Source organism: Necator americanus, chromosome II (assembly GCF_031761385.1).
Source record: "Necator americanus strain Aroian chromosome II, whole genome shotgun sequence".
Taxonomy (NCBI): Eukaryota; Metazoa; Nematoda; class Chromadorea; order Rhabditida; family Ancylostomatidae; genus Necator; species Necator americanus.
The window spans coordinates 10,762,866-10,786,406 of record NC_087372.1 but is presented as its reverse complement, the minus strand read 5'-3'; the positions used below and the strand labels follow the sequence as shown (position 1 = coordinate 10,786,406).

The following is a 23,541-nucleotide window of genomic DNA, read 5'->3' as shown; positions in this document are numbered from 1 at the left end:
ATGGACATCAGTCGATGGAATATGGAGCGGTGAGTGGATGCCCACAGGCGCGTACGGCACTGGCGATCCGCGGATGAGCTGCCCGTCGCGGCGGCGGCGATACGTCGCTCGCCGCGCGGATGACGGCGATGTTCGTCACAAGGCCGGATGACGTCCGTCTAGCGTCTCCGCCGCCGTCGTCACCTCTCACCGCACTCTGGCCACCGCCGCATCTCGCACACCTCCACGATTCGTGTGCGCATTCGTCGCCACACGCGCCGCTTTCGCCGACCGCACTGCGACGCGCGTCGAAGTCCACCCGCTGGGTGACATGTCGTGCTGATCGTCGCCGCGTGATCTGAAGTGTTTCTGGAGCGCCGATAGTGGTGTTCAGACATCCAGGACGGGTACTACGAACCTCAACACGGGCACACACTACGCTGGGTGTCCCAGAAGTATTGCAGGGATTCCCTTGCATACCCAGAGTGTTATTTCCTTTGTGTGGGCACTCAAAGTGAGCGATCCTCATTCCAATACCATCCTTATCCTCTGTAAATCCGTCTAATACGGATGCCTACAGGCTATTGAGTTAGGACAAGACTAAATGGTGTGCCGTCCGCTGACGTAAACCTATTCCAACCGTGATCTAATCGCTTGCTCTGCTGTTGTTGGTTTTGGTTCAGTTGAAAGAAAAGTAAGTAATTAACAAGTTTATAGCTTGATAAACTAACTTGGTGTTGTGATCAGCTGCTTAACGATGGTCAGCTGATCCTCTTTCAACGAATAGATCGCACACACTTTTATTAGCAGGAGTTACTGTGAACTGTTGAAGCTTTCGTCAGTTATTTATTCTCTTCAATTGAGAGTTTTGTTCTTTTAGTCAGTTGTTTTCTTTGAGATGATGAATCTAGTGCTCCGTTTCAACTGGTACGCCTTAGAGTGATCCGTTTTTCTTCTTATTTTTTACTTTTCTGACTGAAAATAAGAACAAATTCGCCTTCTTACCTCTAGTTTAAAATTTACCTCTAGCTCAAAGTTTGGCACACACAAAAATCTTATTTTCGTTCTTTTCTTATTATTTATGTTGTGTTTGTTTGTTATGTTATTTCCGTTTTCTATTTGCCCCTGTAAGGACCAGTTGTACGTACTATATCAAAAGTAGAATCATATCAAAAACTCTCTAATCAAATCATCAATCAAACAATCAGTAGATAATGTACTTTGTAATCAAGACGTTCGATGCACACTTGTATCCATTGCTTAAAGACTATGTTTGTTTCCATTGACCCCTCTATTCTTCGATTTATTTCCTTCAGTTATTGCAGTTCCAAAATAAATCACTGGGATCACTTTTGCTATTATTTCAAGATTATACAGTAAAATTATAGTCGACATTTCATCTTTGAACAGTAAGGAACTACTTGAGTCTTCGAATTTTTCTTCTATGAAGAAATTTGGGAATTCTTTTTTTTATTAAGGTTTGTCGACGTGTACTATCCAAATTCTCGTGATGTTGGCACTGATTTACAATGGTGTTCATTACGTGCATACATGCGTTCGTGACTAGTCTCTATGTTCGAATGGTAATCACACATGTATAGGCGAGAAAAAAAGAACTAGGATGTGTTCGTTGGATTTCACTCACTGGCAACTGTGCTAGGGGTTTTACATGTGAGCCTTGTCACACGAATGCATCACTTTGAATGGATGGCATCACAGATTTGAAACGCACTTCTTTCTCGTTCGTTTCTCTTTCGAAACTTCAGTCATTTCAGTCCCGTTGAGTATTTCTGACGTGTGTTGTGAATTAGTTAGATTTTCTGCGTAAGAATTATTGCTTAGAGGAACAAAAAAAAGAAAAGAAACTCATCTTTTATTCCTTTAATAATGCCAGAAATACTAAATATGTAATGTTTATGCAAACTTTTTTCTTTAATGATAGTCTTTTTCTTTGATTACGCATTCGCGCTGTTTCGTTTGATCATATTGGGAAGAATAAAAGAAAAATACTTGAAAATAAGAAATTCCACTTCTTTTGCCAATCAACTACTACAAAGGCATGCCCTCATGTTACCCCTTGAGGATTCGTCTTAGCGTTAGTTTAAGCAATAAGAAGCCCGCTTTGCTCCGTTCCGTTCTCCGTTTTTTGAAATATTGCCATTTTGATTGATTACCGACGACTCACCCTTGAAATTTGAAACGAATATGTGTTCTTCTTTGTGTTTTTTCATTCGTTGCTTGACGCAGTTTTGGAATTTACATTACTGCTACACATATTTCAAAATACACTCCGATTTAATCGGAATTAATCTGTTCATAGTTTTCGCTTATTGGTGGTCATCTGTTGGATATTTTTCGCAATGTTATTATCGTCTCGGCTCTATTAAAAAAAAATATTTCTAATGTTCACCGTCATTCCTCCAACATTAGAATTCATGCTCACACTGCTCTGCGCAGCCTATTTGTTCTCAGACTGATTTGAACATTTCAATAACCTTTATTTCTTTCTAGAATTGTGTCGTTAGATGTTTTGAGTGGTATTTCCTAATTCCATGGGTCGCCAAACATAGTAGCACGTTGTTCACATTACACGTACATTACATTTATAATAATGTTACGTTACATTCATAATAATGTCCAGTTTGAGAATAAGACGACAACTTCTAGTATCCTCGAATGACATTTATTCAAAGTCTTCATTGCACTTCATTTTTTCCCTCTTGAAGAAAGATTTTTTTTTGCATCCACTGGGCTTAGAGTGCTTCCACACTGTCGCAAGAACTCACGGGATGGCTCAGGAATTTGAATCATTCAAAATGTTTCTATGTGGAAAATGAGGATTTTTATCGAAATCAACATCACAGTGAAAACCTTCATCGAAATGACAATAAGGCAGTCAAGTCCGTAGCAACGAGACTAAGAGCTTAGGCAGTTGCACTTACAGCTCTTTTCGTCGTTTTCGTTCTAGTCTACCTTCGTCTTGATGTATTTCCTTTGTTTTTCGTGCATTCGCTTCATTTTGGTCGAAAACAAACACATATAGTAAGGTCAAAACAACATGAAGCACGGTGCAGTTGCGTTAAGCGGCTGTGTTCGAAGTGAAGTAGCGTAGCGGTTAGGATCGAGTGAGGGCCCATGCTAGCACCTATCATCGCTGCAGTTCGCAATGGTCCCACCTCGATTTGAACCGCAATCTTCATCTCGTCGCTTGAAGCCCAGCCATTTATGCAAGTACACCGTGCATCATGTTGTTTTGGCTAGACTATACGTAGGGCGAGGTAGCTTCTTTGCTGTTGGATAGAATCTGCAATGAATTAACTCCAAAAGTCACTACAGTTATGAGCAATGTACATTTTCTGTACATTGATGTGCTTTTTCAAATTTTTAGCTTTCACACTTCTTTCACTTGTACGTTCATTCCGTGTTTGTGTTTATCTAAGCCTAAGTTAACCGTATCGGGACATTTTCAGGGCGTCGGATAACGGCGTACCTCAAACTTCTCTGATCATTATGCCCTTCCTCTACGGTGCGGTTGTGAGTTCTGGTCTGAAGTATCGATTTGTTATTGCTCTGCTGCTTGTATATATTGTCTATTCACACTGGCGACATAATAATGATCTCATGTTGATTATAGAAAAGGCTGGTAAGTGCTGCACTCTATAGTTTCTTTTTTCATAACTATTGCTGCAACAACTATCCCTCAGTTCGTTGGGGACAGTTGAAAATTTCAAGTAGAGAGAATTCAATCTTAAGTACAACGTAATTGGAGGAAAACCAAATTCTTGTCTTTTTCTACAGGGGGTTCTGCAAAGTTCAATTATGCGAAGGAGGTTTTTGTAGCTTTCAGTTTGGTAATCGTTGTTCTTTTTCATGTGACAAATAGAATTAAGCAAAAAATAGATTAGAACGTTTTCTGCCTGAAAAGAAAGCAGTTCTTTCTTTTCTTTTGAGCATTCTTGAGTAATGCTATACGCGTTTACAAATTGTATTGACTACGATATTTTGGAATGATCAGACCCCAAATACAACGTTTTGACTTTTGATTCGGTGTTTATTTCCACAGAAGAGCACGCACTCATCATTTATTTAAAGTTTTACCATGACTACAACGTCATACTTTTTGAATAGTTATGAAGTGTGGGGTAAGATAGAACAATTGAGGAAAAATGTAGTTGGCAGAGGTAGGGAAGCGGCACTCAGTGGCCCCCTTATTTCCCGACGCTGTAACTTGCATTTTCCTCTTACTAACTTTAGTTTTCATGTCATAGATCCTCTAAGACTAATGCTTCGGCCTTAAGCCCCCGATTGATTTGATTATTTACTTCGAGAAACAAGGGCGCGACCGAGTGGATGTACAACTTTGTACTTTATTCGTCTTACCATTTAAATCTAGTTCAATTAACAACATTTGGCAAAAGTATGAATTGAAAAGAAAGGCATTTTGAAGCTTAATTTGTAGTTAATTTGTCTTACTTATGTGTAACAGTGCGCGGAAATTCTTAACGGTTTTATCTTTTTAATCAGTGACAGAGCTGCAGAGAGCTTTTCAGTCATCTATCTGCATGGATTCTGCAACCGAAATATTCATCGATCATAATTTATCTGGACTACTTTTTTGTTTCTATTTTTAGTGAATATTTAGTATTCATTGACAAATCTCAAATGAAGTATAAGCTATACGCAATGAGATGGACTGCAGCCATCTTTTTTCTAGGGTCTGTGGGCCCATTCTATTGTTTATACGTCATTTTTTTCTTTGTATCTGCATACAAGTCACAAATTGTAGGGAATGATCTGACGTCGTGTCAAAACTACGCCGAAAGCTTGGTGGCAAAGTTACGTGGTGAGTTTCACTCAGATTTTCATGTTTCCCGAGACATGTCAGCTTCACATAGGAGCGTCGCTTGTCACTCATTGTGATTCTTTTATTTTTTGTTGTGCAGCGAACATTTTTCCCCGGAACAAAAATGTTTTGTGAAATTTGGTTAGCTGAAGCGAGGGATTCTTTGCAATGCTTTCAGTTGTATTTGAACATAAGAGCAAAATGGAGAAGATCTTTAATTCAAAGCGGATAGCTTCGCAAGGAAAAATGAAAGGTATGAATCTCCTCTGGGCTCCTCCCAATCTTCCTTTTTTCGTCTAATTTGGTGGGATTACTTATTTTTTCATGCTTTTTGTGTAGTCATTTCAGCAGCTGAAGTTATGTGGCGGTCTTGTGAAGAGAACCTGACTTTAGTAGCGGTAAGTATTTCTTTTATAATCCGAACAAGACTGAACAGTACATCTTAAGAAAACCATAGTCTTTTTTCTTGATATATGAGAATTCTATTATCAAGCATCAACTGTTGCTTTCATATATGTATGTTATATAATATTTGTATATGTATATGTGCTGTTTTGTGCTATATGGCCTGTTGCAGGCCCAACTTGCTGACTGCCAAAACAGCAAAGAAGGTCAAATCGCTCAACCAGAAAATGCAGATATAACAGAACTACAGTGTGAGTCTCAGTTTGACCTAAGTTGTTGCAAGTGTAAGAAATATTAAACCATTTAACGAAGAAAGGTTGATGTTAATCAGTATTATTTCAGCAGAGATTGCTGCCCTAAAAGCTGTTAACGCGAGTTTAACCGTGAGTTTATTTCAATTCCTGGTTATTTTTAACTGTTAATTTTGTTTTCCACGTGTTTTTTTTGTTTTTACTTTTTCCAACTCGAGTTATGGGTGAGTCCAGAGGATTATCTCTGGTATATTACTTGTTAAATATGGACCTTTTGCAGTAGTAGGTACGGAAGTGTTTTAGAATCCATGATTTTGTACTTGTAGATTGCGGGATCCGGGGTTCCAGTGATCTCTCTACAATCGTCGTAAAAACGGTGTGGAAAATTGGAAGAGAATTGATGATGATTCCAGTTGCGATGTGCTACTCTTGCGAACTCTCTGCATTCATGTGCTAGAGGTTTAAAGACAGTGTGTTCCCCTCTGCTGTCTATCCAAGTAAAACCATAAAACAGGCAGCTGAGGGAACCGAAGTGTGTACAAGGGTGGCGCGTTCTAGCCTACTTCGTAGGAACTAGAGCGGCTTCCTAGATTTTCCCGAGGATTTCCTCACCACGTCAGATTCGTCGTATGTCACTCCTAATCCAAGCAAGGATATCCCTCCCCGGTGAAAAATTAAGAAGGATATATCTGTGATGCTGGTTTTCTGTTGAGCTGATTTTTTTCGTTGCATTTTTTTTTACTTTAGTAACACTAAAGTAAAAAAGTAGTACTTTAGTTTTTTAGTTTTTACCATTTCCAAATACATCGAAGCGGGAGAGTAAAATTCTGCGTTCTTTGAGACGCTGGGAGTCACTTTCAAGGGACACTCCGGAACTTTCCTGTGTCTTCTTTTCATAATTTTGATTCAGCTTGTTTTATATAAACTAAGACTATATTATAACACAAACAAATCGAATTCTCCATATCTTTCATTTTTACTGTAGGTTAGGCAGTATAACGTCAATAGCGTTTGAAATTTAAGTTACAAACAAACGTTAGATTTCTAGAGGAATTGAAATGAATAAAAGTCCGACTTTTAGGGAGTTTGCAATTTTTATGAAAAGAGGATGGGATTTTTACCATTATCGAAACCCCATTAGCAATACACTGTTCTAGTAATCATAGAAGAAGACGAAGGAAAATTTTGAAGAACTCGGTTTCCAATTCTTCAGTCAAAATATGAGAATTTTGCTAAACGCTCCCCGCATTAATGATTTGACTCGATCGTTACGCGAGGAACCGTTGAATGATAGTGTTAAGATCGGTTGAAACAGATTTAATGTTTTTGTTGGTTGTACTGTACTCTCTATGCTTATGAAAAGACCACTTTAGGAAGTTGTGCTACGAAAAGAAGAAGCAATGCAGGGCTGTAGCAAAGAAATGTTACGGCTAAGGGTAATTCTTCTCTAGTATTAAAATCTTATCTTTCATTTTTTATAGTTTTTCGGTTGTTATTACCTTCCTTTTTCAGAAGTCGCTCTCCAGTTGTGAAGATATGATGAAGAAATATGTTGGTGTGAGTACCTTTTCAATAGATTTAGAAAATTATCTAAGCGTATTCAACCTGGAAATAATCAGTTCAAAATAATAAAAACTTGCAAAGTAATCACAAAATATCTTCGATTCAGTTTTAGAAACCAAACTCTCAGTGGGAAATTACAATGATGTAATTAGAAACATTCGCTTTGTTAATTCTTCTGTGGTAGTGTAGTTCTTTCTCCTTAAGAATCCCTCACTCAATAAGAGCTTCATGAGAATGATTATACTGCCCCATTATATGTGTAGAGTGAGGTAGAATCCTGATCCGAGAAGGAATTTATCGTTGGGAGAGACCATGGGGCCGCGCTTCCGTAACCGGGCATCAGTGCTGCCATCGTGGATGGACCAGCGTTCGCGTACAGGGTCTGAAAGGAAGTAATTAGTTCTCGAACACTTTGAGAATGGGAAGCAAAGGCGAAGTGATTGTAAGTAGAGCGTTTCGCAAATTCGACGGTGTTGGGATCTTTCCACGAGTAGGTGGTAGTGGAGAGGGAGTAGTTCAAGTTTGCAAGTTGTGTTAGTAATCCAGAGAAGAGGCGTGAGAAACAGGTATTTGCACCTGTCCCCCCTACGATACAACTTGTTACGCGGTAGAACGCGAGGAATTCAGCGTGGCGGATTGCTATCGTTCCACTGATCGTAATAAGTTCCATCGTTGGAGACATTGGTACAACCGAGACTGTTTCGTATGCCTCTTTGTAGCTCATTAGGGGGAATTTTGCGTGGTCGCACTTATGCCGTGAACTACACTCTCACACATATGTTTTCGTTGAGAGATCTTAAAATTGCCAATTTCACAACATTCGGTGACCCTACGTAAGACTATTTTCAATGTATATTGCTTCTATTTTCACTACTTTGAACGATTATCGAAACATTGACCCGGGATAGTGCGGCAGTTGACGGAACAAAAGTAGGATTATTTTTTCCTACTTTTGTTCCGCCAAGTGCTGAACAATTCCTACCAACCTCTATTTAGACCTTTGAAGATGGGGAAAGACCCAAATGTCATACAAATAATGGTTCCGTGTAAAAGGTCACGTAGAGGCATTATTAGAAAACATAAATAAAACTATGCCGATGTTTTATGATATGGAAACGTTTGAACTATTGCTAACTTCGTGATATGCTGCCCTTAAGAACAAGATTGTTCAGAGGAAATATACGCTTATGTGTAGCCTTGTGAACAGAATCATCAAGACATTCTTAATGGCACTGGAACGCGGCTGAGCTGATGAATACGAGAAGTTAACTGTAGAATTGACAAATAGTAAGGAAATAACCCAGCCGTTATCCATCTCAGCAACTCGTATAGTAACATCTAAGCGGTGGATTTGAATAGTATTCTGTATGGGTGATGATATGGTAGTATTATGGTGGATTTATAATTTGTTCAAAATGCCCTGTTGGTTTAGTTACATCACTGGTACTGACTAGCAGTTCAGTTTATAGCAGGAGTACTGTAAGGAAGAGGGAAACACTGAAAGTTTCTATCCTACCGTATCCAACCCTTTGTTTGTGCCGGTCATATATTGCTGCTCAGGAGGCGGAATTTCAGGCTCACTGTTGTTGAGTGATGATGGCTTGATATCGATTGCTGATTTTGCATCCTTTAATAGTATCATAACAATTCCAATGATGCAGTTCTTATGGAATTTTCAGAATAATTTTTTCAGAATCCGGACAAGAAAAAAAAAACGATGTCTGAGATTATCTCAGTCTGAGTTCAGTATGCGGTGCAGTACCATTCTCTTTTTGTTGGCTTGTTCAAAGTGCTCTATCTCATTTGGAAAATAATCGGAAGAGAAGCACTGTTTAGACAAACAATGCGGCTTGAAATGAGATGGAAGTATTTCACTAGTTCCTCACTCGTGAAGATACCAATTAGATGTAAATATACCTGTGTCAATATACCACTTGTACTAGCCGGAAAAAATGCGCTATTGTACGATGGAAGAGGTTGTGCTGCTAGTGATGATCCAGACTGATCAAACGATGGCATACCGACAGCCGAGAGATCTGCTGGCATTTGATATGGCAGGCTCTAAACGTTTGTTTTTGGAATCTTTGCGTCTGGTGGGTGAGGTCGCTTATTCATTAAAAACCCACAACACTTACCCCTCCCATTAACATCATGTGCATAGGATCCAGAGCTGCGGCGCCATGCATGCGTGAAAGTTGCCATTGTCTAAGATAGGAGAGTTGATTGTTCTCAACCACTGACGAGAATCGTGCTGCATATGGCGGAGTGCGCTTAATTCTCCTAAATAAGTAATTCTCTTTCAATTCTTCAGTTCAATACTTAATTGCATCATATCTGGAGAACAAAGAAAAAAGAGAAAAAAAATTGGATGGAGTAATGATGAAAAAGTCATGGGAAATAGGGGTCAAATCATTGCAGAAATCATCACTTTTTTCATATACATAGCTTTGAGTTTGAATCCTATATTAGAGGTTTTAATAATGTTCGCACTAAGATTTCTGGATCTTTTGTATAAAACCAAACTCACCTTCTTTTGTAGTTCCCGTTATCGAACATTGGCGTACAATCGGCGGCCAGCGTCCAATAATTCCCCTTACGATCATTAGCATGGCTCATACCATCGCGTGCCTGTTGATTCACATATAAAAATATGAAATGCACTCGAAATTTGTGATTCTCGCCTTGAAGCATTTTTCTGCAGCAAAACTGTGACATACTGTCACAGTATACATGCGTATATTTGTTACCAATCTGAACGTCCGGTTATATCCGGGCATCAGACTTTTGGTGGTGCTAGCTTTCAGTGATTAATAAAAATTTGAAACAACACCACTTTCCCAAAATTTCTGCCAAAGAATTAGATTAGTTTTTTCCCCTACATAGCTTCTTTCGCTCCTTTTTTAAAAGAAATATTGATGGAAGCTTTCATCAATATTCTTTGTAGATTTTTCGGTAAAGATGTCAGCACTAAACTTAGAGGATACTTAAGATATATATATCCTCCGATCCAACTGCAAATAGAATTTTCCGAGGTAATAGATGATCTTCTTTTTGTTTCTCTTCCCAGCAACTAACATTAAAATGATGTACTAACGTGAAATGACGTCAACGTCATCATCATACTGATAAAGATGAGGATCCTACCTCAAATCTCGTAGACTTCTAGCCAGTATTTAAACAGTTTTTTGTACGCATGCATCTAATTTTTTTGAAGAAATTATTCGGTAAGTATGATGAGGGTAACGAACAGAGGAGTACATTAGGCGTCCATTAGGGGTAGAACGCCAAGAATGCAGTTGTCACGGTCATTAAATGGTTCACTAGGCCTCCGTCATTTTTTGACAAATCTCTTGCAACTCTTGCGCGGTGTTGGTCGCACCAACAAATCCGTTGATTTCAATTCCTGGCGCCGGTACGCCATCTTGGTTCGTCGCGGCTCCCATCTCACCCCATTTTGCCGCTTCCTGGCGCCGGCCCTCAAATTTGACTTCGTTGGACCCCGTCACAACCCATTTATCTCTTTGCGGTGATGGCACATCTATTTGCCGCAGCTGGACCCGTCTGCTGTTTTCTGGAATCTCGTTATATACTTATGTATACACGTGACATTTTTATTAAATAATTTAATCATGACTATTATCATTTTTTAACGATATTCACTTTTATGTTTGGTTACTAAATATGCAATTATCATCGCTGTAAACATCTTTTCAGTTCCTATTTTTTTGATTTTAATTATTCAACACTGTTATGTTTCACTTGGAAGGAGAGATACAGATTTAAAAAAAAAAACTAACAAGAAACCTGACTTCAGTTCATATCTATATCATTTACCGAAACTAATTCAGTCTTCTGGAAATTAATGAAAATCAGAAGCAGGGTTTGTAGCGCGTGTCCAAGCAAATAAGAATCTCTCTGGTTCTCATCACCTCACATTATTACTAACTATAATTTTTTTTTCAACTATCATGTTACGAATATACGCCAGCAGGTTCTTAACGTGGAAGATTTACATTCAGGGTGACAAAAGTGTCGAGATGTTAAAGCGCATAAAATCTAAATTAAAAAAAAAATCATCATAATAGTATGTAAGGCAGAAAGTACCATGCTATATAATAAACAATAGTAATATAATAACGTTCTCAATACGACATAACATGTGCCCAAGCTTAAGGAACAAAAAACATGAATTTTGTCATTCTCAGGCTTAACTTATTTCTCACTTGTAGATAAAATTAGTATAGGTTTTTATAATGAAAAAACAATGTTTAAAATCTGCATACTGTTTTTCTAAAATGTTGCTTGCGCTGTTCTAGGAGATTAAAAATAAAAGTAATTAGAGAAAATGTGGTTGCATTTCTAAATCACTCGTAGTTTTCTTGAAGGCACCACCCCACGAATCTGGGGTGGTGCGGGTTTCAGGTGGAGAGTTCCTGTACGGGGTTGTAGATTATGGAGAGGAGGGTGATTCCTTCCATTTCTTCCTAACTGCTGTAAAAAAACGGCCAGGAAGATGCGGCAGGTACGCAAGGCTGGCGCGCTCCAATCGAACTCGTTATAGAAAATGGCGCGGCGGAACGCTTGAAGCCGTATCGTGAATGACCTTTCTTTCCACAATCTACCACTCCGTATTGGCCTAACCCACCTGAAACCCGCACCACCTCAGATTCGTGGGGTGATGCCTTTAAACCAAAATTTGTTACGTCTTTTTTACATCACAGCGTATTCGATGAATTTATATTTTCATCTTTCTGTTGCTATGACTAGGAAGGATATGGAAGAAGAGAAATATGAAGTATGAGAAATATGAATTATGAAGAATGTGATGAGTTGACCCAAAATGACACACGTCAACAGTATATGTAGTGATGAAAACACCATAGAAACCCTCTATTTGTGAAATCTACGCTGGGAAATTACCCTGGAAAGATACTTTTAACTAGAGTACATGAGGCATAAAATGGTTGAAAGTAATCAGTTACACCTACATGTGTCACTAATTACTTGTGAGCTTGCAGTTGCAGAAATTGCTTACAATTAGCGAACGGATGCTATTGAAGTAGTAGAACTGAGGTTATGATTATGTAAACATTCATCAATACTAAATCATGCTTTCACCACCTACAACATGTGGTATTAGTTTCTCAATCATATTAGATGACAGAAATATTTTCTTCCAGTGGCAACAGTTCAAGGATAGTAAAGTTGGTGAGCCTTCTCTTTTGAGTTCCGCAGCAGTTCACTCAAGGCCCCTTACTGATTCTTTCGTTTGTTCTGGGTTAAGTTCAGTAACCAAAACTCTACCGTAGCGTTCTGATTTCGCATAGGGATTTCTCACCTACTGTAGCACGAGAATGACCTGTTAACCCCCCAAACGAATATGTAAGAAAGGTCTACATTGCTCTATGAGGTTTCGGCGAAATCCTAATGAGCTCCGCCCTTTCGCGTTCCTGTTTCTATGGGTCTTTTCAAACAAATAAGTGAATACTTGTATTTGAGTCAAAGCTTAAAAAGAATAAAATTTTCTCCATACATATTAACTCACCCTTTTCAAAAAGCAATCATTTAAAGAAAGATTGTGGCGTATGCTATTTTGCCATCCTTGGCGACGCTTTGGATCAGCTGATCGATAGTAGGGGAATTTTGCATCGATGAACTGCAAAACAGTTCTTTGAAAATTGAATATCTAGTGCGACTTGCTCTATTTCATGTAAAATTTTGCTTCTTATTGTTAGCAACGTGAGATAATCTCATCACTGGCAAATGATCAGTTTTTTCTTTTTTTCTGAGTTAGTTGTACATTTGTGAAGCATTCCAATGAAAAACTAAACAAATTTTCATCTGTAAATCTTCATCGGTATTCCTTTAAGAGAAGAGAAGAAAAACATTCAAATACTCATTTTTCTGAAAAATATATGACAAGGACATTGACTTCTCAATTCGAGAAAAATTTCGAAATAAAGGGAAGGCAAAGGACAAAACGTCTCGAGTGAGTGTGCCCGAGTTGCGCGGGCGATGTTTTGATGAGGGGGTACGATAGCGAAGCGGCGGCGAATGCCAAGCATCGCCGCCGATGACGGCGTACGGTCGTTTTGATTGCATCGCGAGCAAAAATGTTTTATATCGGAGGCGTCAACTTGAGTAGCTTCGATAAGAAGAGAGCTTAAAAATACGCGGAATTAGTCATAGATATCGGTGATAGATTAGTGGAATTTAGTTGTAAAGTGATTCACCAAAAAACAAAAGAAAGAACAGTATTTAAAAATACTCCGATGTCCATTATTTTAAAGACTGTACTTTTGCTTAATACACATCTATTTTAATGTATTTGAACAATTTACGAAGTGAACTGCGCTAACATCTAGTGTTGTCGCAGACCACTTTCGTTTTAGGCGAATTCCGCCGGAGAATTCATGATATATCCGTTCAGTGTAGTCAGTTAACACCGATGCTTCACAACATACTCATATGATAGGCGAATATATGAACGTAATGTGAATCTTTAGTCATAATCACGTGAGCAGATAGTGATACTGTAAAGTTGTCTTCATCTATTAAAAGTGGAAAATTTTCCGGCACCGTCACAATATTTGCAGTTGACACTTTTTAAATTCTATGCAGCCGCCAGCCGTAAGATAAACTACTCCGACAACAGAAATTTTGATTGAAATTGACAGACAAAAAAGAATAATGTTAAAAAAAATATTATCGTGAGCTACGATGAAATACCCCGTATAATGAACATAACCTGAGCGCTTACTTACGGAAACTAGCCGGTTAGTAGCCCTCATAAATCAGCCTATGAGAATTCCCAGAAATTTTCAATGTACAAGAAAGTATTAACGTGGACCCTGGTTTTAGCTTGTTAATTTTTAGTAAACTTTTATGGAAAAAATTAATGCGATTCCCGCTCACCTTGTAAATTTGACTTAAAGTGAGACGTTTCTCAGGTGAAGCCTCAATAGCCATTGCGATAAGAGCGACATAGCTGTATGGAGGTTTTTCGTTCTCATTTCCTTCTTCTCTGAAAGCAGAATTGATATAAAACAGTGGTAATTTTTAATAATTCGTTGGATTCCTTTAACTCGATAGTTGTTGTTGCTGCTGAGAAGGTCCAGAGTTTCGAACATTCCCGAAGCACCAGGGAGAATAGAATGTAACAAGATGAAAATTCCTAGGATATGCGAAAGCGCTTAGAAGAAGAAGAGGGAGGAAATCTCGGATTTCGAGAAACAAATTCGAAATTCAATTGGATATGAACGGCGTCATGTTCAGAAGATGTTGAACTTTCCCTCAGTCTTATGATGCAACTTTGTCGAATATTGATCGCCTTGTAGTTCGAAAAATATCCATCCTAGAAGTCCTTTTTTTAAAATTATTTAGAGATAATCAGCAGAAGGAGTCATTTAAAAAATTTTTTCTTTTGTGAAATTGACAATAATGACGCGTTTTAAATGGTGAACAGAAGAAGATTAGGTCAGTCAGAAATTGTTTTGTACGTTTGTAAGTGTCGGGAAATTAGTTTTAAAATACAATTGTTAATAATACAATCAACAAATAATCGAGGTTCCTTTTGAGTTCGGTTTACGCATTTTGATCATATAGTTTTGAAAATACGGAAAAGATTTCGTTGAGGCAAAAGAAATCGCTTGTTTTACAAGCCAAATCTTTGTTTATTAATAAGTCAGGCCAAAAATTTGCACACTACTTTTTCTATCGTTGACAATGGTGGAAATTATAAAATTATTTAAAACACTTGTTATAGCATTTCAATCCTCTTACGCAACATCTTGGGTAGTTTTTCTTTTGACTATTAACTCATCTATTGGAAATAGTTGTCTTTCTGATGGGATCCACTAATAACAATTTTCAAGATCTGTACGGGTGCCGACTGCATTTATGATGAGGATTCGAAATCGAATAATAGATATCTTTAAAACCTTTGTCTTGTAGGGAATTTGTATGCATAAGAAGAAACGTTTCTGAAATAAATTCACTAAATTCGAATTATGATTCCAGTGGAAGAAAGAGAAAAAAGTCGTTTGTGTGTTTGTAGTGAAATGTGAAGATTTATAGATAACATTCGAGTGAATGAAAAGGAATGATGTAGATATCTTCTCTGATGAAGAAAAGCAAGCATGTGCATGTACATGTAGCAATATCATATTGAATGAGATAAGGCGAAATATTTAAAGGGAATTATCCACTATTTTTTTTCCTTCCGACAATTCGTTTCTTATTGTTCAAATTAAGGAAGGATTATGCGTTTGCATCCAAATTTTCACTACACTTGAATAGTAAAGTAGGGTACATCTGTCACTGGATGTACTTCAATATCATGTTACAATATAAAAATATCTGAGGACATATTTTTTGAAATCGACCAAAATAACTGCATCTCATCTAGTACATGTCGGTCGCCGATTAAAACATGATAATAATCGTTTGGTATCATTGAAGGCCAGAATTAAACTGACACTCCGAAAAAATATGGGAAGGAATTTATCTACAATAATATCGTGAAAAATTTCAGAGACAGAGAAATCGTGGCAAAATAATTGTCCCTTGTAATTAATTGTAATTAGTTGTAATTGTAACCAGTAGCCTTCTTGAAATTTATCACTCCTTCATGTGTTGTGGAACTTATTACCAACTTATTGGTCTTGGCTGAAGGGCATGGTCGAGTAAGTGAATATTCAGAAAATATCCGAAAATAAAGGACCTGTTAGCACATTACCAGTTCCAAGATTCGGAACCCACTGGAAATATGCGGAAGCAAAAACGGAAAACAGTTATCCTATTGGTCGTAGATAACGATATCCACAGAATTCGGTCGACCACAATCATACCTGTGATCGACCGAAGTCCATGGGCTACGCCGACGTTGGCATTCGCGTTTTGTTGCCCATCCCAGGCAAAATATTTATCCGCTGCCTCGATATTGTTCAACATAGCGATATATTTTGAAAGCAGTTTGATATTTTTTCCACAAAAACGTCAGCACCTCAACGTCTTCATATGTTGAGTATTTCGATACGAATTCAGCACACCTCACTAACCTCACTGGAAAATGTAGCCCGTTTGGTGCTGGAGCAGTGGTGGTGGACGGCAATCGTGAAGCGCTCATGCTTGCGAATGACGACCACCGACGACTACCGTCTCAACCATTTGCCAGCCGATGCGACGTCTGTGCTCTCTGCCGCTTCTTGCGCAATGTTTCTTGGGGACGACTCAATATTCTCTCGTCATTTTACAGTCTTATCGATCAAAGGTTATATCTTTGGTATAGCTCTGCTTAACTTTTCATCGCCAGCCGTAAATTAAGAGAGCTGAGATCGGAACCAAATGGATTAGTTTGTAATGAAGTTACTAATGTGAATTCTACCAAGGCCGGCATGCCGTTCAAGGTGGCGTCCAACATGCGGTAGCTAATTCCATAACTTTTGGATCATACGAAATCGTCTGTCTCTCCAGGTCCTCGGTCCGTACATTGATAACAGGTCATTTGAAGATATATAACGACGAAGCCTGGGGGAGGTCTAGCTCTATTCAGTGTAGGTTTAGAAATTTGCGATACAAATTTTGAGAGCTCTTAACCCTCATCTGAGATAACATTGAAATAATGGCTCAGCGAGAGTTCAACCCTTGCTTATCTGTTCAAAATAAACATATTACTTGAAAAGTTGCCTTTTTTGAAGAAAAGTTAGATGTCTTAGTTTTAGGGAGTTGTTTTTCCCTTTTTCAAAAGCTCTGTTTTTTTTTTTTGGATTCGTCAATGGAAATATATTAGAAAAAGCAACCGAAAATGAACTCAGTTCTTGGAGTAAAGAAAAGACAGATTTATACTTAGAAATACGGTAATTTTTAAAGTGCAAAAACATGTCTTAGTGAAATGAAACCAACAGTGTTATTTTTGCTGCTGCAAAACGTTTTAAGTTGTTGAAATTTTTTGTGATGCCAATCATGTGACGAATCAATAACAAAAATACATCTTATTATTGTGGTGTGAAGATTGAAGGACTTCAGCGTTGAGAGAGCGTTATAAATACAACTGAGAATGTGTAAGATGAGTTACAGGAGGAAGGATAGAAGAGCTTGGTCTACCATTTCAAAACAACATTTGTAACTAAGTAAACAGTTAAGTAATGAAACACAAGCGTTTTTCTTGAAGTTCAAGCAATGCTTTTTTGGTCGGACGAAAGCCTATCCTGCTTGATGAAAAAGTGCTCTTATGATTAATATTATCCATTACTATCGTGTATTACTTGGTTCCCGAAATTATTACTATCGCATATTATTTATTCACGAATTTTCACCTGAAACCTTAGCAGCTTAGCAGTAATCATAATTGTTGCAAATTTCAGGTGAAATTTTGTGAATATGTTCAATTAATACTGAGCAGTAATTATTGTTTTTTTTTTAAATCTAAAGGAGGACTTGTGTAACATCCAACTAATAGTTTTTTTTTTCAAAGAGACGGCACGAAAGCACAATAATGAAAATACTTCCTTTGTAGATGAAAATTATGCAACCGGGTTTGCTAGAAGCCGTTCTAGATTCTTAGGATTTCTGAATGATACTGTACCTAATGTCCTATTTTCTGAGGGAGTTGTGCCACTCAAGAGAAGGAAGAGGGTTTTTTTGTTGTAAAAAAAACAGTTGGGGAGAATTTGTATCTGAAACGATCAGAATTGAAGAGGTAGCAATCCTTAACCGTTACTCATAAATTGTAATTATTTCGCATCGTTGAAAAGGACTTTTTGCAATACAATAGCAAAAAGTGCGACGTGCCGTAAACACATCGAATATGAATTGTTTATTATCTTAAAGAGAACTTATTTAATTCTGAAAAATTAGCAAAATAAAATAAAATCAAAAATAAATGAAAATACAAAGGAAATTTGCAGGCAGTCCCCGTTGCTCATTATACCCAAAACGAAACGGCGTTTTTCGAAAGGAAACATAAAGTACGCGAAATTTTCATACATCTTTGCTCTGTTACACCATTATATAATCCTTTTTTTATCCTAGGCTGGGGATGCGTTAGCGTTTGATCGGAATCCAGAAGCATTCAAACGGGTAACATTGTTACCAGCCAAAGAGTTGGTAGCTAAATTAGCTGAGAAAGCACGACATATGAGAAGAGGTGAAGAAGCGGACAAACATCCGGATGATCGGGAGAAGAACGGCGAGTGTGAAGATGATGGAAACAAGGGGTCCTTCTTGTTAAACGTCTTGAAGTTCATGTTATTTTTTTAGATGAGTACGTAAATGAGCTGCCAGATCCAAATGAAAACGATTACAAGGAGCATCGATGAGGTGTGTTGCTTTATGTTTGGATTTTTGTTTGGAACAAAAGTTTCTCGGTAATAAATAAGATGTCCATGTATCAGGACCGTGCACTAGATCATACGTATTGATTACGGCTTTCCATCACTGACGTGATATCTGTCTTTGCCAGCAATCGATAAAGCTAACCGGCAAATAGGATCAATAAAAGTGATGTAGCTCAGAAAGAAAGGTTTTGAAGATAGATGGGGTTTTAAGTGGTGCTGAGTCTCGAACAACAATTTTTTGACTTCTGCAAGTGCAGTCAAAAAGGAGTATTCTTGACAATTAACAACTCTGCGAATCAGGTCTGTGAGCCAAAAAAAAATTCGACGAGTCCACGAACTGTACGACACAATTTTCATCTGATTTAAGTATATTACTTGCACCTTTTTTATCTTCACTCATTATTGTGCTCTCGTACCTTCTTTGGGAATTTTTTTTGTTGAATGATACACAAGTCTTCTAGATTAAAATTTAAAAAAAACCAAGTATTATTGCCAAGTATTTAACAGTAATTGTTACTTCCAGATAAATGTTAAAAAGTAGGAATATTGAAGATCTTGAAATTTCAAACAAAGCCTCCTATGCCTATCTATTTTCGTTCGAAGCGAAACAACTTAGCATTTTGTTTATCTTTACACTTTATACTTTCACCATTTGCGAAAGGAATAGATGGAAATAATTATAGTGGTGTCTAACAATCCACCAAGAACACTGCATCAGTTTCAATTCCCAAAAAAGCAAGTGCGGAAAATTGACTCGGGGCTGATAAAGTTTCCTTTTTTTAGTGCACCATTGGTGTGTGTGTAACCAAACAAAAATCCCTCGAAGAAAACTATAGTATAAGACCATATGCATAGACTATAGTATAAGACCGTTAGGCACGCAAATTAAAAATTACTCCGAAACATGAAGAAAAATTCGTGAATGGAGTTCATGATACAGGTATGTCGGGAACTCACACACGACAGCAAAAGTTTGCGCTATCGACGACGATAGTGACATTCACAACGTCTGGGTCACATTTCAAGTGGCGACATTTCTCAACAACGATGCGTCGTCGTAGTGAAGGTTCATCAGGTCGCTAGAATAAATGTCATACAAGCGACCTCGTTGCGTCTTAAAATGTCACTCAATTGCTCCGTAAGCTCTCCTTCTCCCCTTTATATTGAGTGATATTGGGGCTTTTACCTATTTGAGAGCTGCTCTGAACAAATAATAAAATAGGATATTGTCAGATGACAGCGTTCTTAACCTGTATTTACTCATTGACAAAATTGTAGGTCTTTAGATTGTATTTTCGCGCTGGCTAAAAACTAGGAAACCAAATTTTCAATATATATGGAAGGTCTGTTGTAGCCACACGGTCGAGGGTTCGAAACCGCCTTAGTGCAAACCAAGCCTTTCTTCCCTCCGTGTTCGATAAATTGGTACCAGACCTCTCTGGAAACATAAAAACACTGAATTAATCATCGGCTGGCCCCCGCAAGTCATAGTACAGGCCAACACCCGTTCTAAAACCTCAAAGATTTTACGAATTTTAGTAAAACGCGTTGGTGCATCCCAGGTCCGTCAGTGGCTTTATTCTTTATCCTTTTATGGAAGGATTTCTGTCAAATTCGGATATTTCATGCTTTCGATAGTATTTTTATATCTTCGACAGTTCTTTATTTGTTTACATATGCCTAGTACAGCGCCGAAAAAGTAAACAACATCAGATCCGACTCAAAACGAAATCTCCGCATTTATTTTTTTATCGAGAATAGAAACTGACGCTTCTTTTTTGTGATGGGTAAATATCTTTACAGTAATTTCTATGTATTTCTTTCGAAAAATGGTTGAAGGAATTATTGTAAAAATGAACAAAATGCCAAGTTGCTCCGTTTCGAAAAAAAAAAACATGGAAATAGGTGCTTTCTTTGAAAGGTGGACAGCTTCAACATTGTTGACTTGACTTATTTGTCTTAATTGGCAGGATGATAGTATCGCCTGATGCGATTGCCCATATTTTCGCCGAAGTGTGTCGTTATTGAATATGGCTCTACCCTACCTTCTCGATCTTCTGCGAGAGCTTCCATAGAATCAATCCATTCGTCGCTATTCCATATCCTGCGAAACCTTACGTCTCGCCTGAACTGCCTACCTACGCTAAGTGTCCTCAGGTCCTCTTTCACCACCTCAGTCCAGAAGTTCCGCTTTCGGTCAGGTGGCCTCTTCCAGCTTGAATCCGTCAAACTCCTCAAAACTCATTGAAGAAGGCGATCTGCTGGTCTCCTTAATATATGAGCAGAGAAGTAAAGATTATTTTCTATAGCCACTTTCTGTGGGGGCGTGAGATGTTCATATCTTTCACGTGTCATCCGGTATACGACAACGATTTTCGCGTAATTATCTTCATTGTGTCATACCCCAAACCAAAAGTAGCCAAGCGGCCTTCTGAACATTTTTCCTTGCGTGCAATCAAGCCTCTCTATAACCGTAGATGGTGTTGTCCAAGATTCCGATCCGTATACTGTGATACGGATAAGTAGGCTCGCAGCTGAACTTCCTTGGTGATGGGGATCGACCACAGGCATTTCGTTGAGCTAAATGCAAAAGTGCCACAGCCCATTTTTGCTGAGTATCTTTCTCGTGGCTGACGTTGTTCGTCAGCGTAGAGCCCAGGTAACAGAACTGATCGACGAGTTCCATCGAGTCTCTTTCCATTCTGATTCCCTTTTGAGGTCTCGAAGTGACCTGCATCTGCTTGCACTTATCAGGACGTAGTCCATATGGTGTAGGTAACTTTGATACAAGACTGGCAATATGTCGAAGTTCCGTACTGCTTTCCGGAATATAACAACATCGCCGGCGTACTCGAGATCGGTCAAGGGCCACCCTAATGGTGCTAAGACGATGTCGACAGGATCGACACTGATCGACTGTTCATCATGTCATCGATGGCGAAGATGAACAGTAGAAGTCCTGGTTTTGCCCCTGTCTTACTCGAGTTACCACTTCAAACGGTGCTGCACATGCGGTTGGTATTTGAAGCTAATGCATTTAGCCCTTCTGGACTTTGAAGCCGCTTTTCCACTGCCAGATTTTGACCACTCTTTTGACTATGATCCATTTCAGGATAATCCGCTCCAAAATCTTGTACATAACGCGCAACAAAGAGATTCCTTAATAGTTCCTAGGGTCCGTGACGGATAATTTCTTGTGATGGGGATTTCTGACAGCGTATCTCCACGACTCAGGCATCCTTTCGTCCATCCGAATTGAACGGATGATTTTCGTCATCTCAAGAATCTCAGACGGAGGAACATATTTCAGCATTTCTGCGCTAATCCCGTCAGATTTTCCATTTTTCATCCTCTGGATGCAGACCAGAATCTCCGATTCGGTCGATGTTTCCTCGTTAGCCGCATATGTAAGACAATGTCGGCTAGAGTTCAGGACCTGCCAGCTTTTGCCGGTTCAGCAAAGTCTTGGAGTGATTATTCCAAATTGGAAGGGTTCCGTCACAGACAGCCACTCCGTTAGCAGTGCTCAGGACTGGAGAACGTTTTGCCGCTATACTGTTTGAGTGTAGCGACGTAAGATTTCCACGCGTTTTTACCTTCGTATGCCTTCACAAACTGTTTTCGCTTTTGACGTCCATTAGTTTTCACGCTAGTGTTGCAGGCGGCACAAAACAGAGCTATATGTGAATTTTGTTTCCACCGATGCAAAGGTAACCTTCTTCGGCCGCGTTAGAACTGATAGAGTTTCCCATGCAGCGTCATGGATGCGCATTGTGAAAGAATCCGCATCGCAAAGCTTCTTCCATACTCCAACATGAAAAGACGTTGGCGGAATTTCGTTTTGCATTCTACTTCTCTCAAATCTGTCATTTCGATTTTTGGTTGAGGAGAAACTCTTGTGGAACCATGTCTTGAGGCTGAGAAGTACTGGACGGTGCTCGGAGTCGAACGCGACTTCCCAAACAGCTCTAGATTTTTGGATATCTGACTAAGGAATGTTTCTCGTCAGAACGTGGTCGAGTTGAAATTTAAGAGTCCTCATCTTCCGCTTGTGCTGCTCTTCAGTGATCAAAAAAGTTGACCCTTGCCACGCAAGTTGGTGTCGATGATGCCTCCTAATTGTGGAAGCGATGATGAGATCTGTCTGTTCACATAATTCGACGAGACGGTCACCGTTATCCGACGTACGCTTCGCCGGATAAAACCATTTTCCTAGCACATCGGATTGCTGTTCGAGTCCTATCTTCGCATTTGCGTCTATTCCGACAATGACCACCTGCTGGCTTGGTGTTTTAGACATCAACGCAGTTCATCATAGAGGACGTCCTTACTGTTGTCCTCAGCGGTTGCTCTCTCTCTGATGGCTGTTTCCTGCAGCGCATCAAAAGACACAAAAAGATATTGTAGAAGTCTAGAGAGGGCGGTTTGCTGGACTTCATTCGACAGTGTTGGGCAGTTCAGCGTGACGAAACGAATGGTTATTGCTAAAGATTCCATTCACCCTTCAGGAAGTTGACCTTTCAGGTTATGACCTTCGGCGATGTGCTGGACTGCAGCACCTTTTTGCAAGGTATGGAAGTCTTGCACCGTATAACAGTGCATGTTATATGGTTCGTACGTTGCTAATGCGTACACCTGAGTGCCTGATTGAAACTGAAACTTTACTGAAAGCAGTGCCTCCAGGAGTATATAGCAATCAGACTTGTATACACAGCCCCAATATATAATTTAAAAGATCAATCAATAGAAATAATATAAATTTATATGTAATATATAAAAATTGGTACCAGACTTGTCTAGTAGGATGCATAAATAAAATAAATGAATATAAATTATGCATCAACTTCCCCTTGTAAGTCATTTCGAAGCTGCATACAAGTTCACACACCTCAACCGATTCACAATTGAAGTTGAACGCGTTGGCGCATCCCCAAAGGAACTAACCGTTGTCGTATATTTTTTATTTCACTTAATTTCTTTCCAACCGTACAAAATGCTTTTTTTTCTCTTCGAAAGGAATGAATATAAATAAGGGGCTTGTATCCTCCTATATCTTTATCCTTCCTATTTTCAGTAATCGGTATGTAATATCCCATATTATAGTTGTAAATTTCAGAGTCATCATCAATGCCATAGATCAGTTGCGTTTGTCCACTTCTCATGA

The 23,541-nt window shown here is 38.8% G+C and overlaps 4 protein-coding genes across 8 annotated transcripts; 2 read left to right on the top strand and 2 right to left on the bottom strand.

Moving 5' to 3' along the window:
• Positions 1 to 23,541, top strand: RB195_017454 (uncharacterized protein; the record flags this gene model as incomplete). Of its 4 annotated transcripts, none has more annotated exons than XM_064184460.1 (15): positions 584 to 586; positions 663 to 673; positions 3,450 to 3,622; positions 4,766 to 4,822; positions 5,001 to 5,075; positions 5,171 to 5,220; positions 5,400 to 5,478; positions 5,570 to 5,610; positions 6,852 to 6,914; positions 6,991 to 7,035; positions 17,949 to 18,008; positions 18,073 to 18,229; positions 18,301 to 18,304; positions 18,348 to 18,360; positions 23,494 to 23,541. In XM_064184460.1, 15 exons carry the CDS (start codon positions 584 to 586, stop codon positions 23,539 to 23,541), a joined length of 879 nt encoding a protein of 292 aa, XP_064040338.1. The 4 variants fall into 4 exon arrangements, with proteins under 4 accessions (XP_064040344.1, XP_064040338.1, XP_064040339.1 ...); XM_064184459.1 differs by having other exon boundaries at positions 5,162 to 5,220; XM_064184458.1 differs by lacking the exons at positions 584 to 586; positions 663 to 673; positions 17,949 to 18,008; ... (2 more) ...; positions 18,348 to 18,360; positions 23,494 to 23,541 and adding exons at positions 1 to 29; positions 8,214 to 8,288.
• RB195_017457 (uncharacterized protein) lies at positions 120 to 567 on the top strand (the record flags this gene model as incomplete). The annotated part of the gene is made up of 3 exons (XM_064184464.1): positions 120 to 234; positions 374 to 493; positions 560 to 567. 3 exons carry the CDS (start codon positions 120 to 122, stop codon positions 565 to 567), a joined length of 243 nt encoding a protein of 80 aa, XP_064040345.1.
• Positions 7,280 to 16,168, bottom strand: RB195_017456 (uncharacterized protein; the record flags this gene model as incomplete). Of its 2 annotated transcripts, XM_064184462.1 has the most annotated exons (7): positions 8,549 to 8,668; positions 8,959 to 9,102; positions 9,177 to 9,321; positions 9,569 to 9,792; positions 12,587 to 12,697; positions 13,957 to 14,065; positions 16,101 to 16,168. In XM_064184462.1, the coding sequence occupies 7 exons, from the start codon at positions 16,166 to 16,168 to the stop codon at positions 8,549 to 8,551; spliced, it is 921 nt and encodes a 306-aa protein (XP_064040342.1). The 2 variants fall into 2 exon arrangements, with proteins under 2 accessions (XP_064040343.1, XP_064040342.1); XM_064184463.1 differs by lacking the exons at positions 12,587 to 12,697; positions 13,957 to 14,065; positions 16,101 to 16,168 and adding an exon at positions 7,280 to 7,423 and having other exon boundaries at positions 8,558 to 8,668; positions 9,569 to 9,657.
• On the bottom strand, positions 20,833 to 21,114 carry RB195_017455 (uncharacterized protein; the record flags this gene model as incomplete). The annotated part of the gene is made up of 1 exon (XM_064184461.1): positions 20,833 to 21,114. One exon carries the CDS (start codon positions 21,112 to 21,114, stop codon positions 20,833 to 20,835), a length of 282 nt encoding a protein of 93 aa, XP_064040340.1.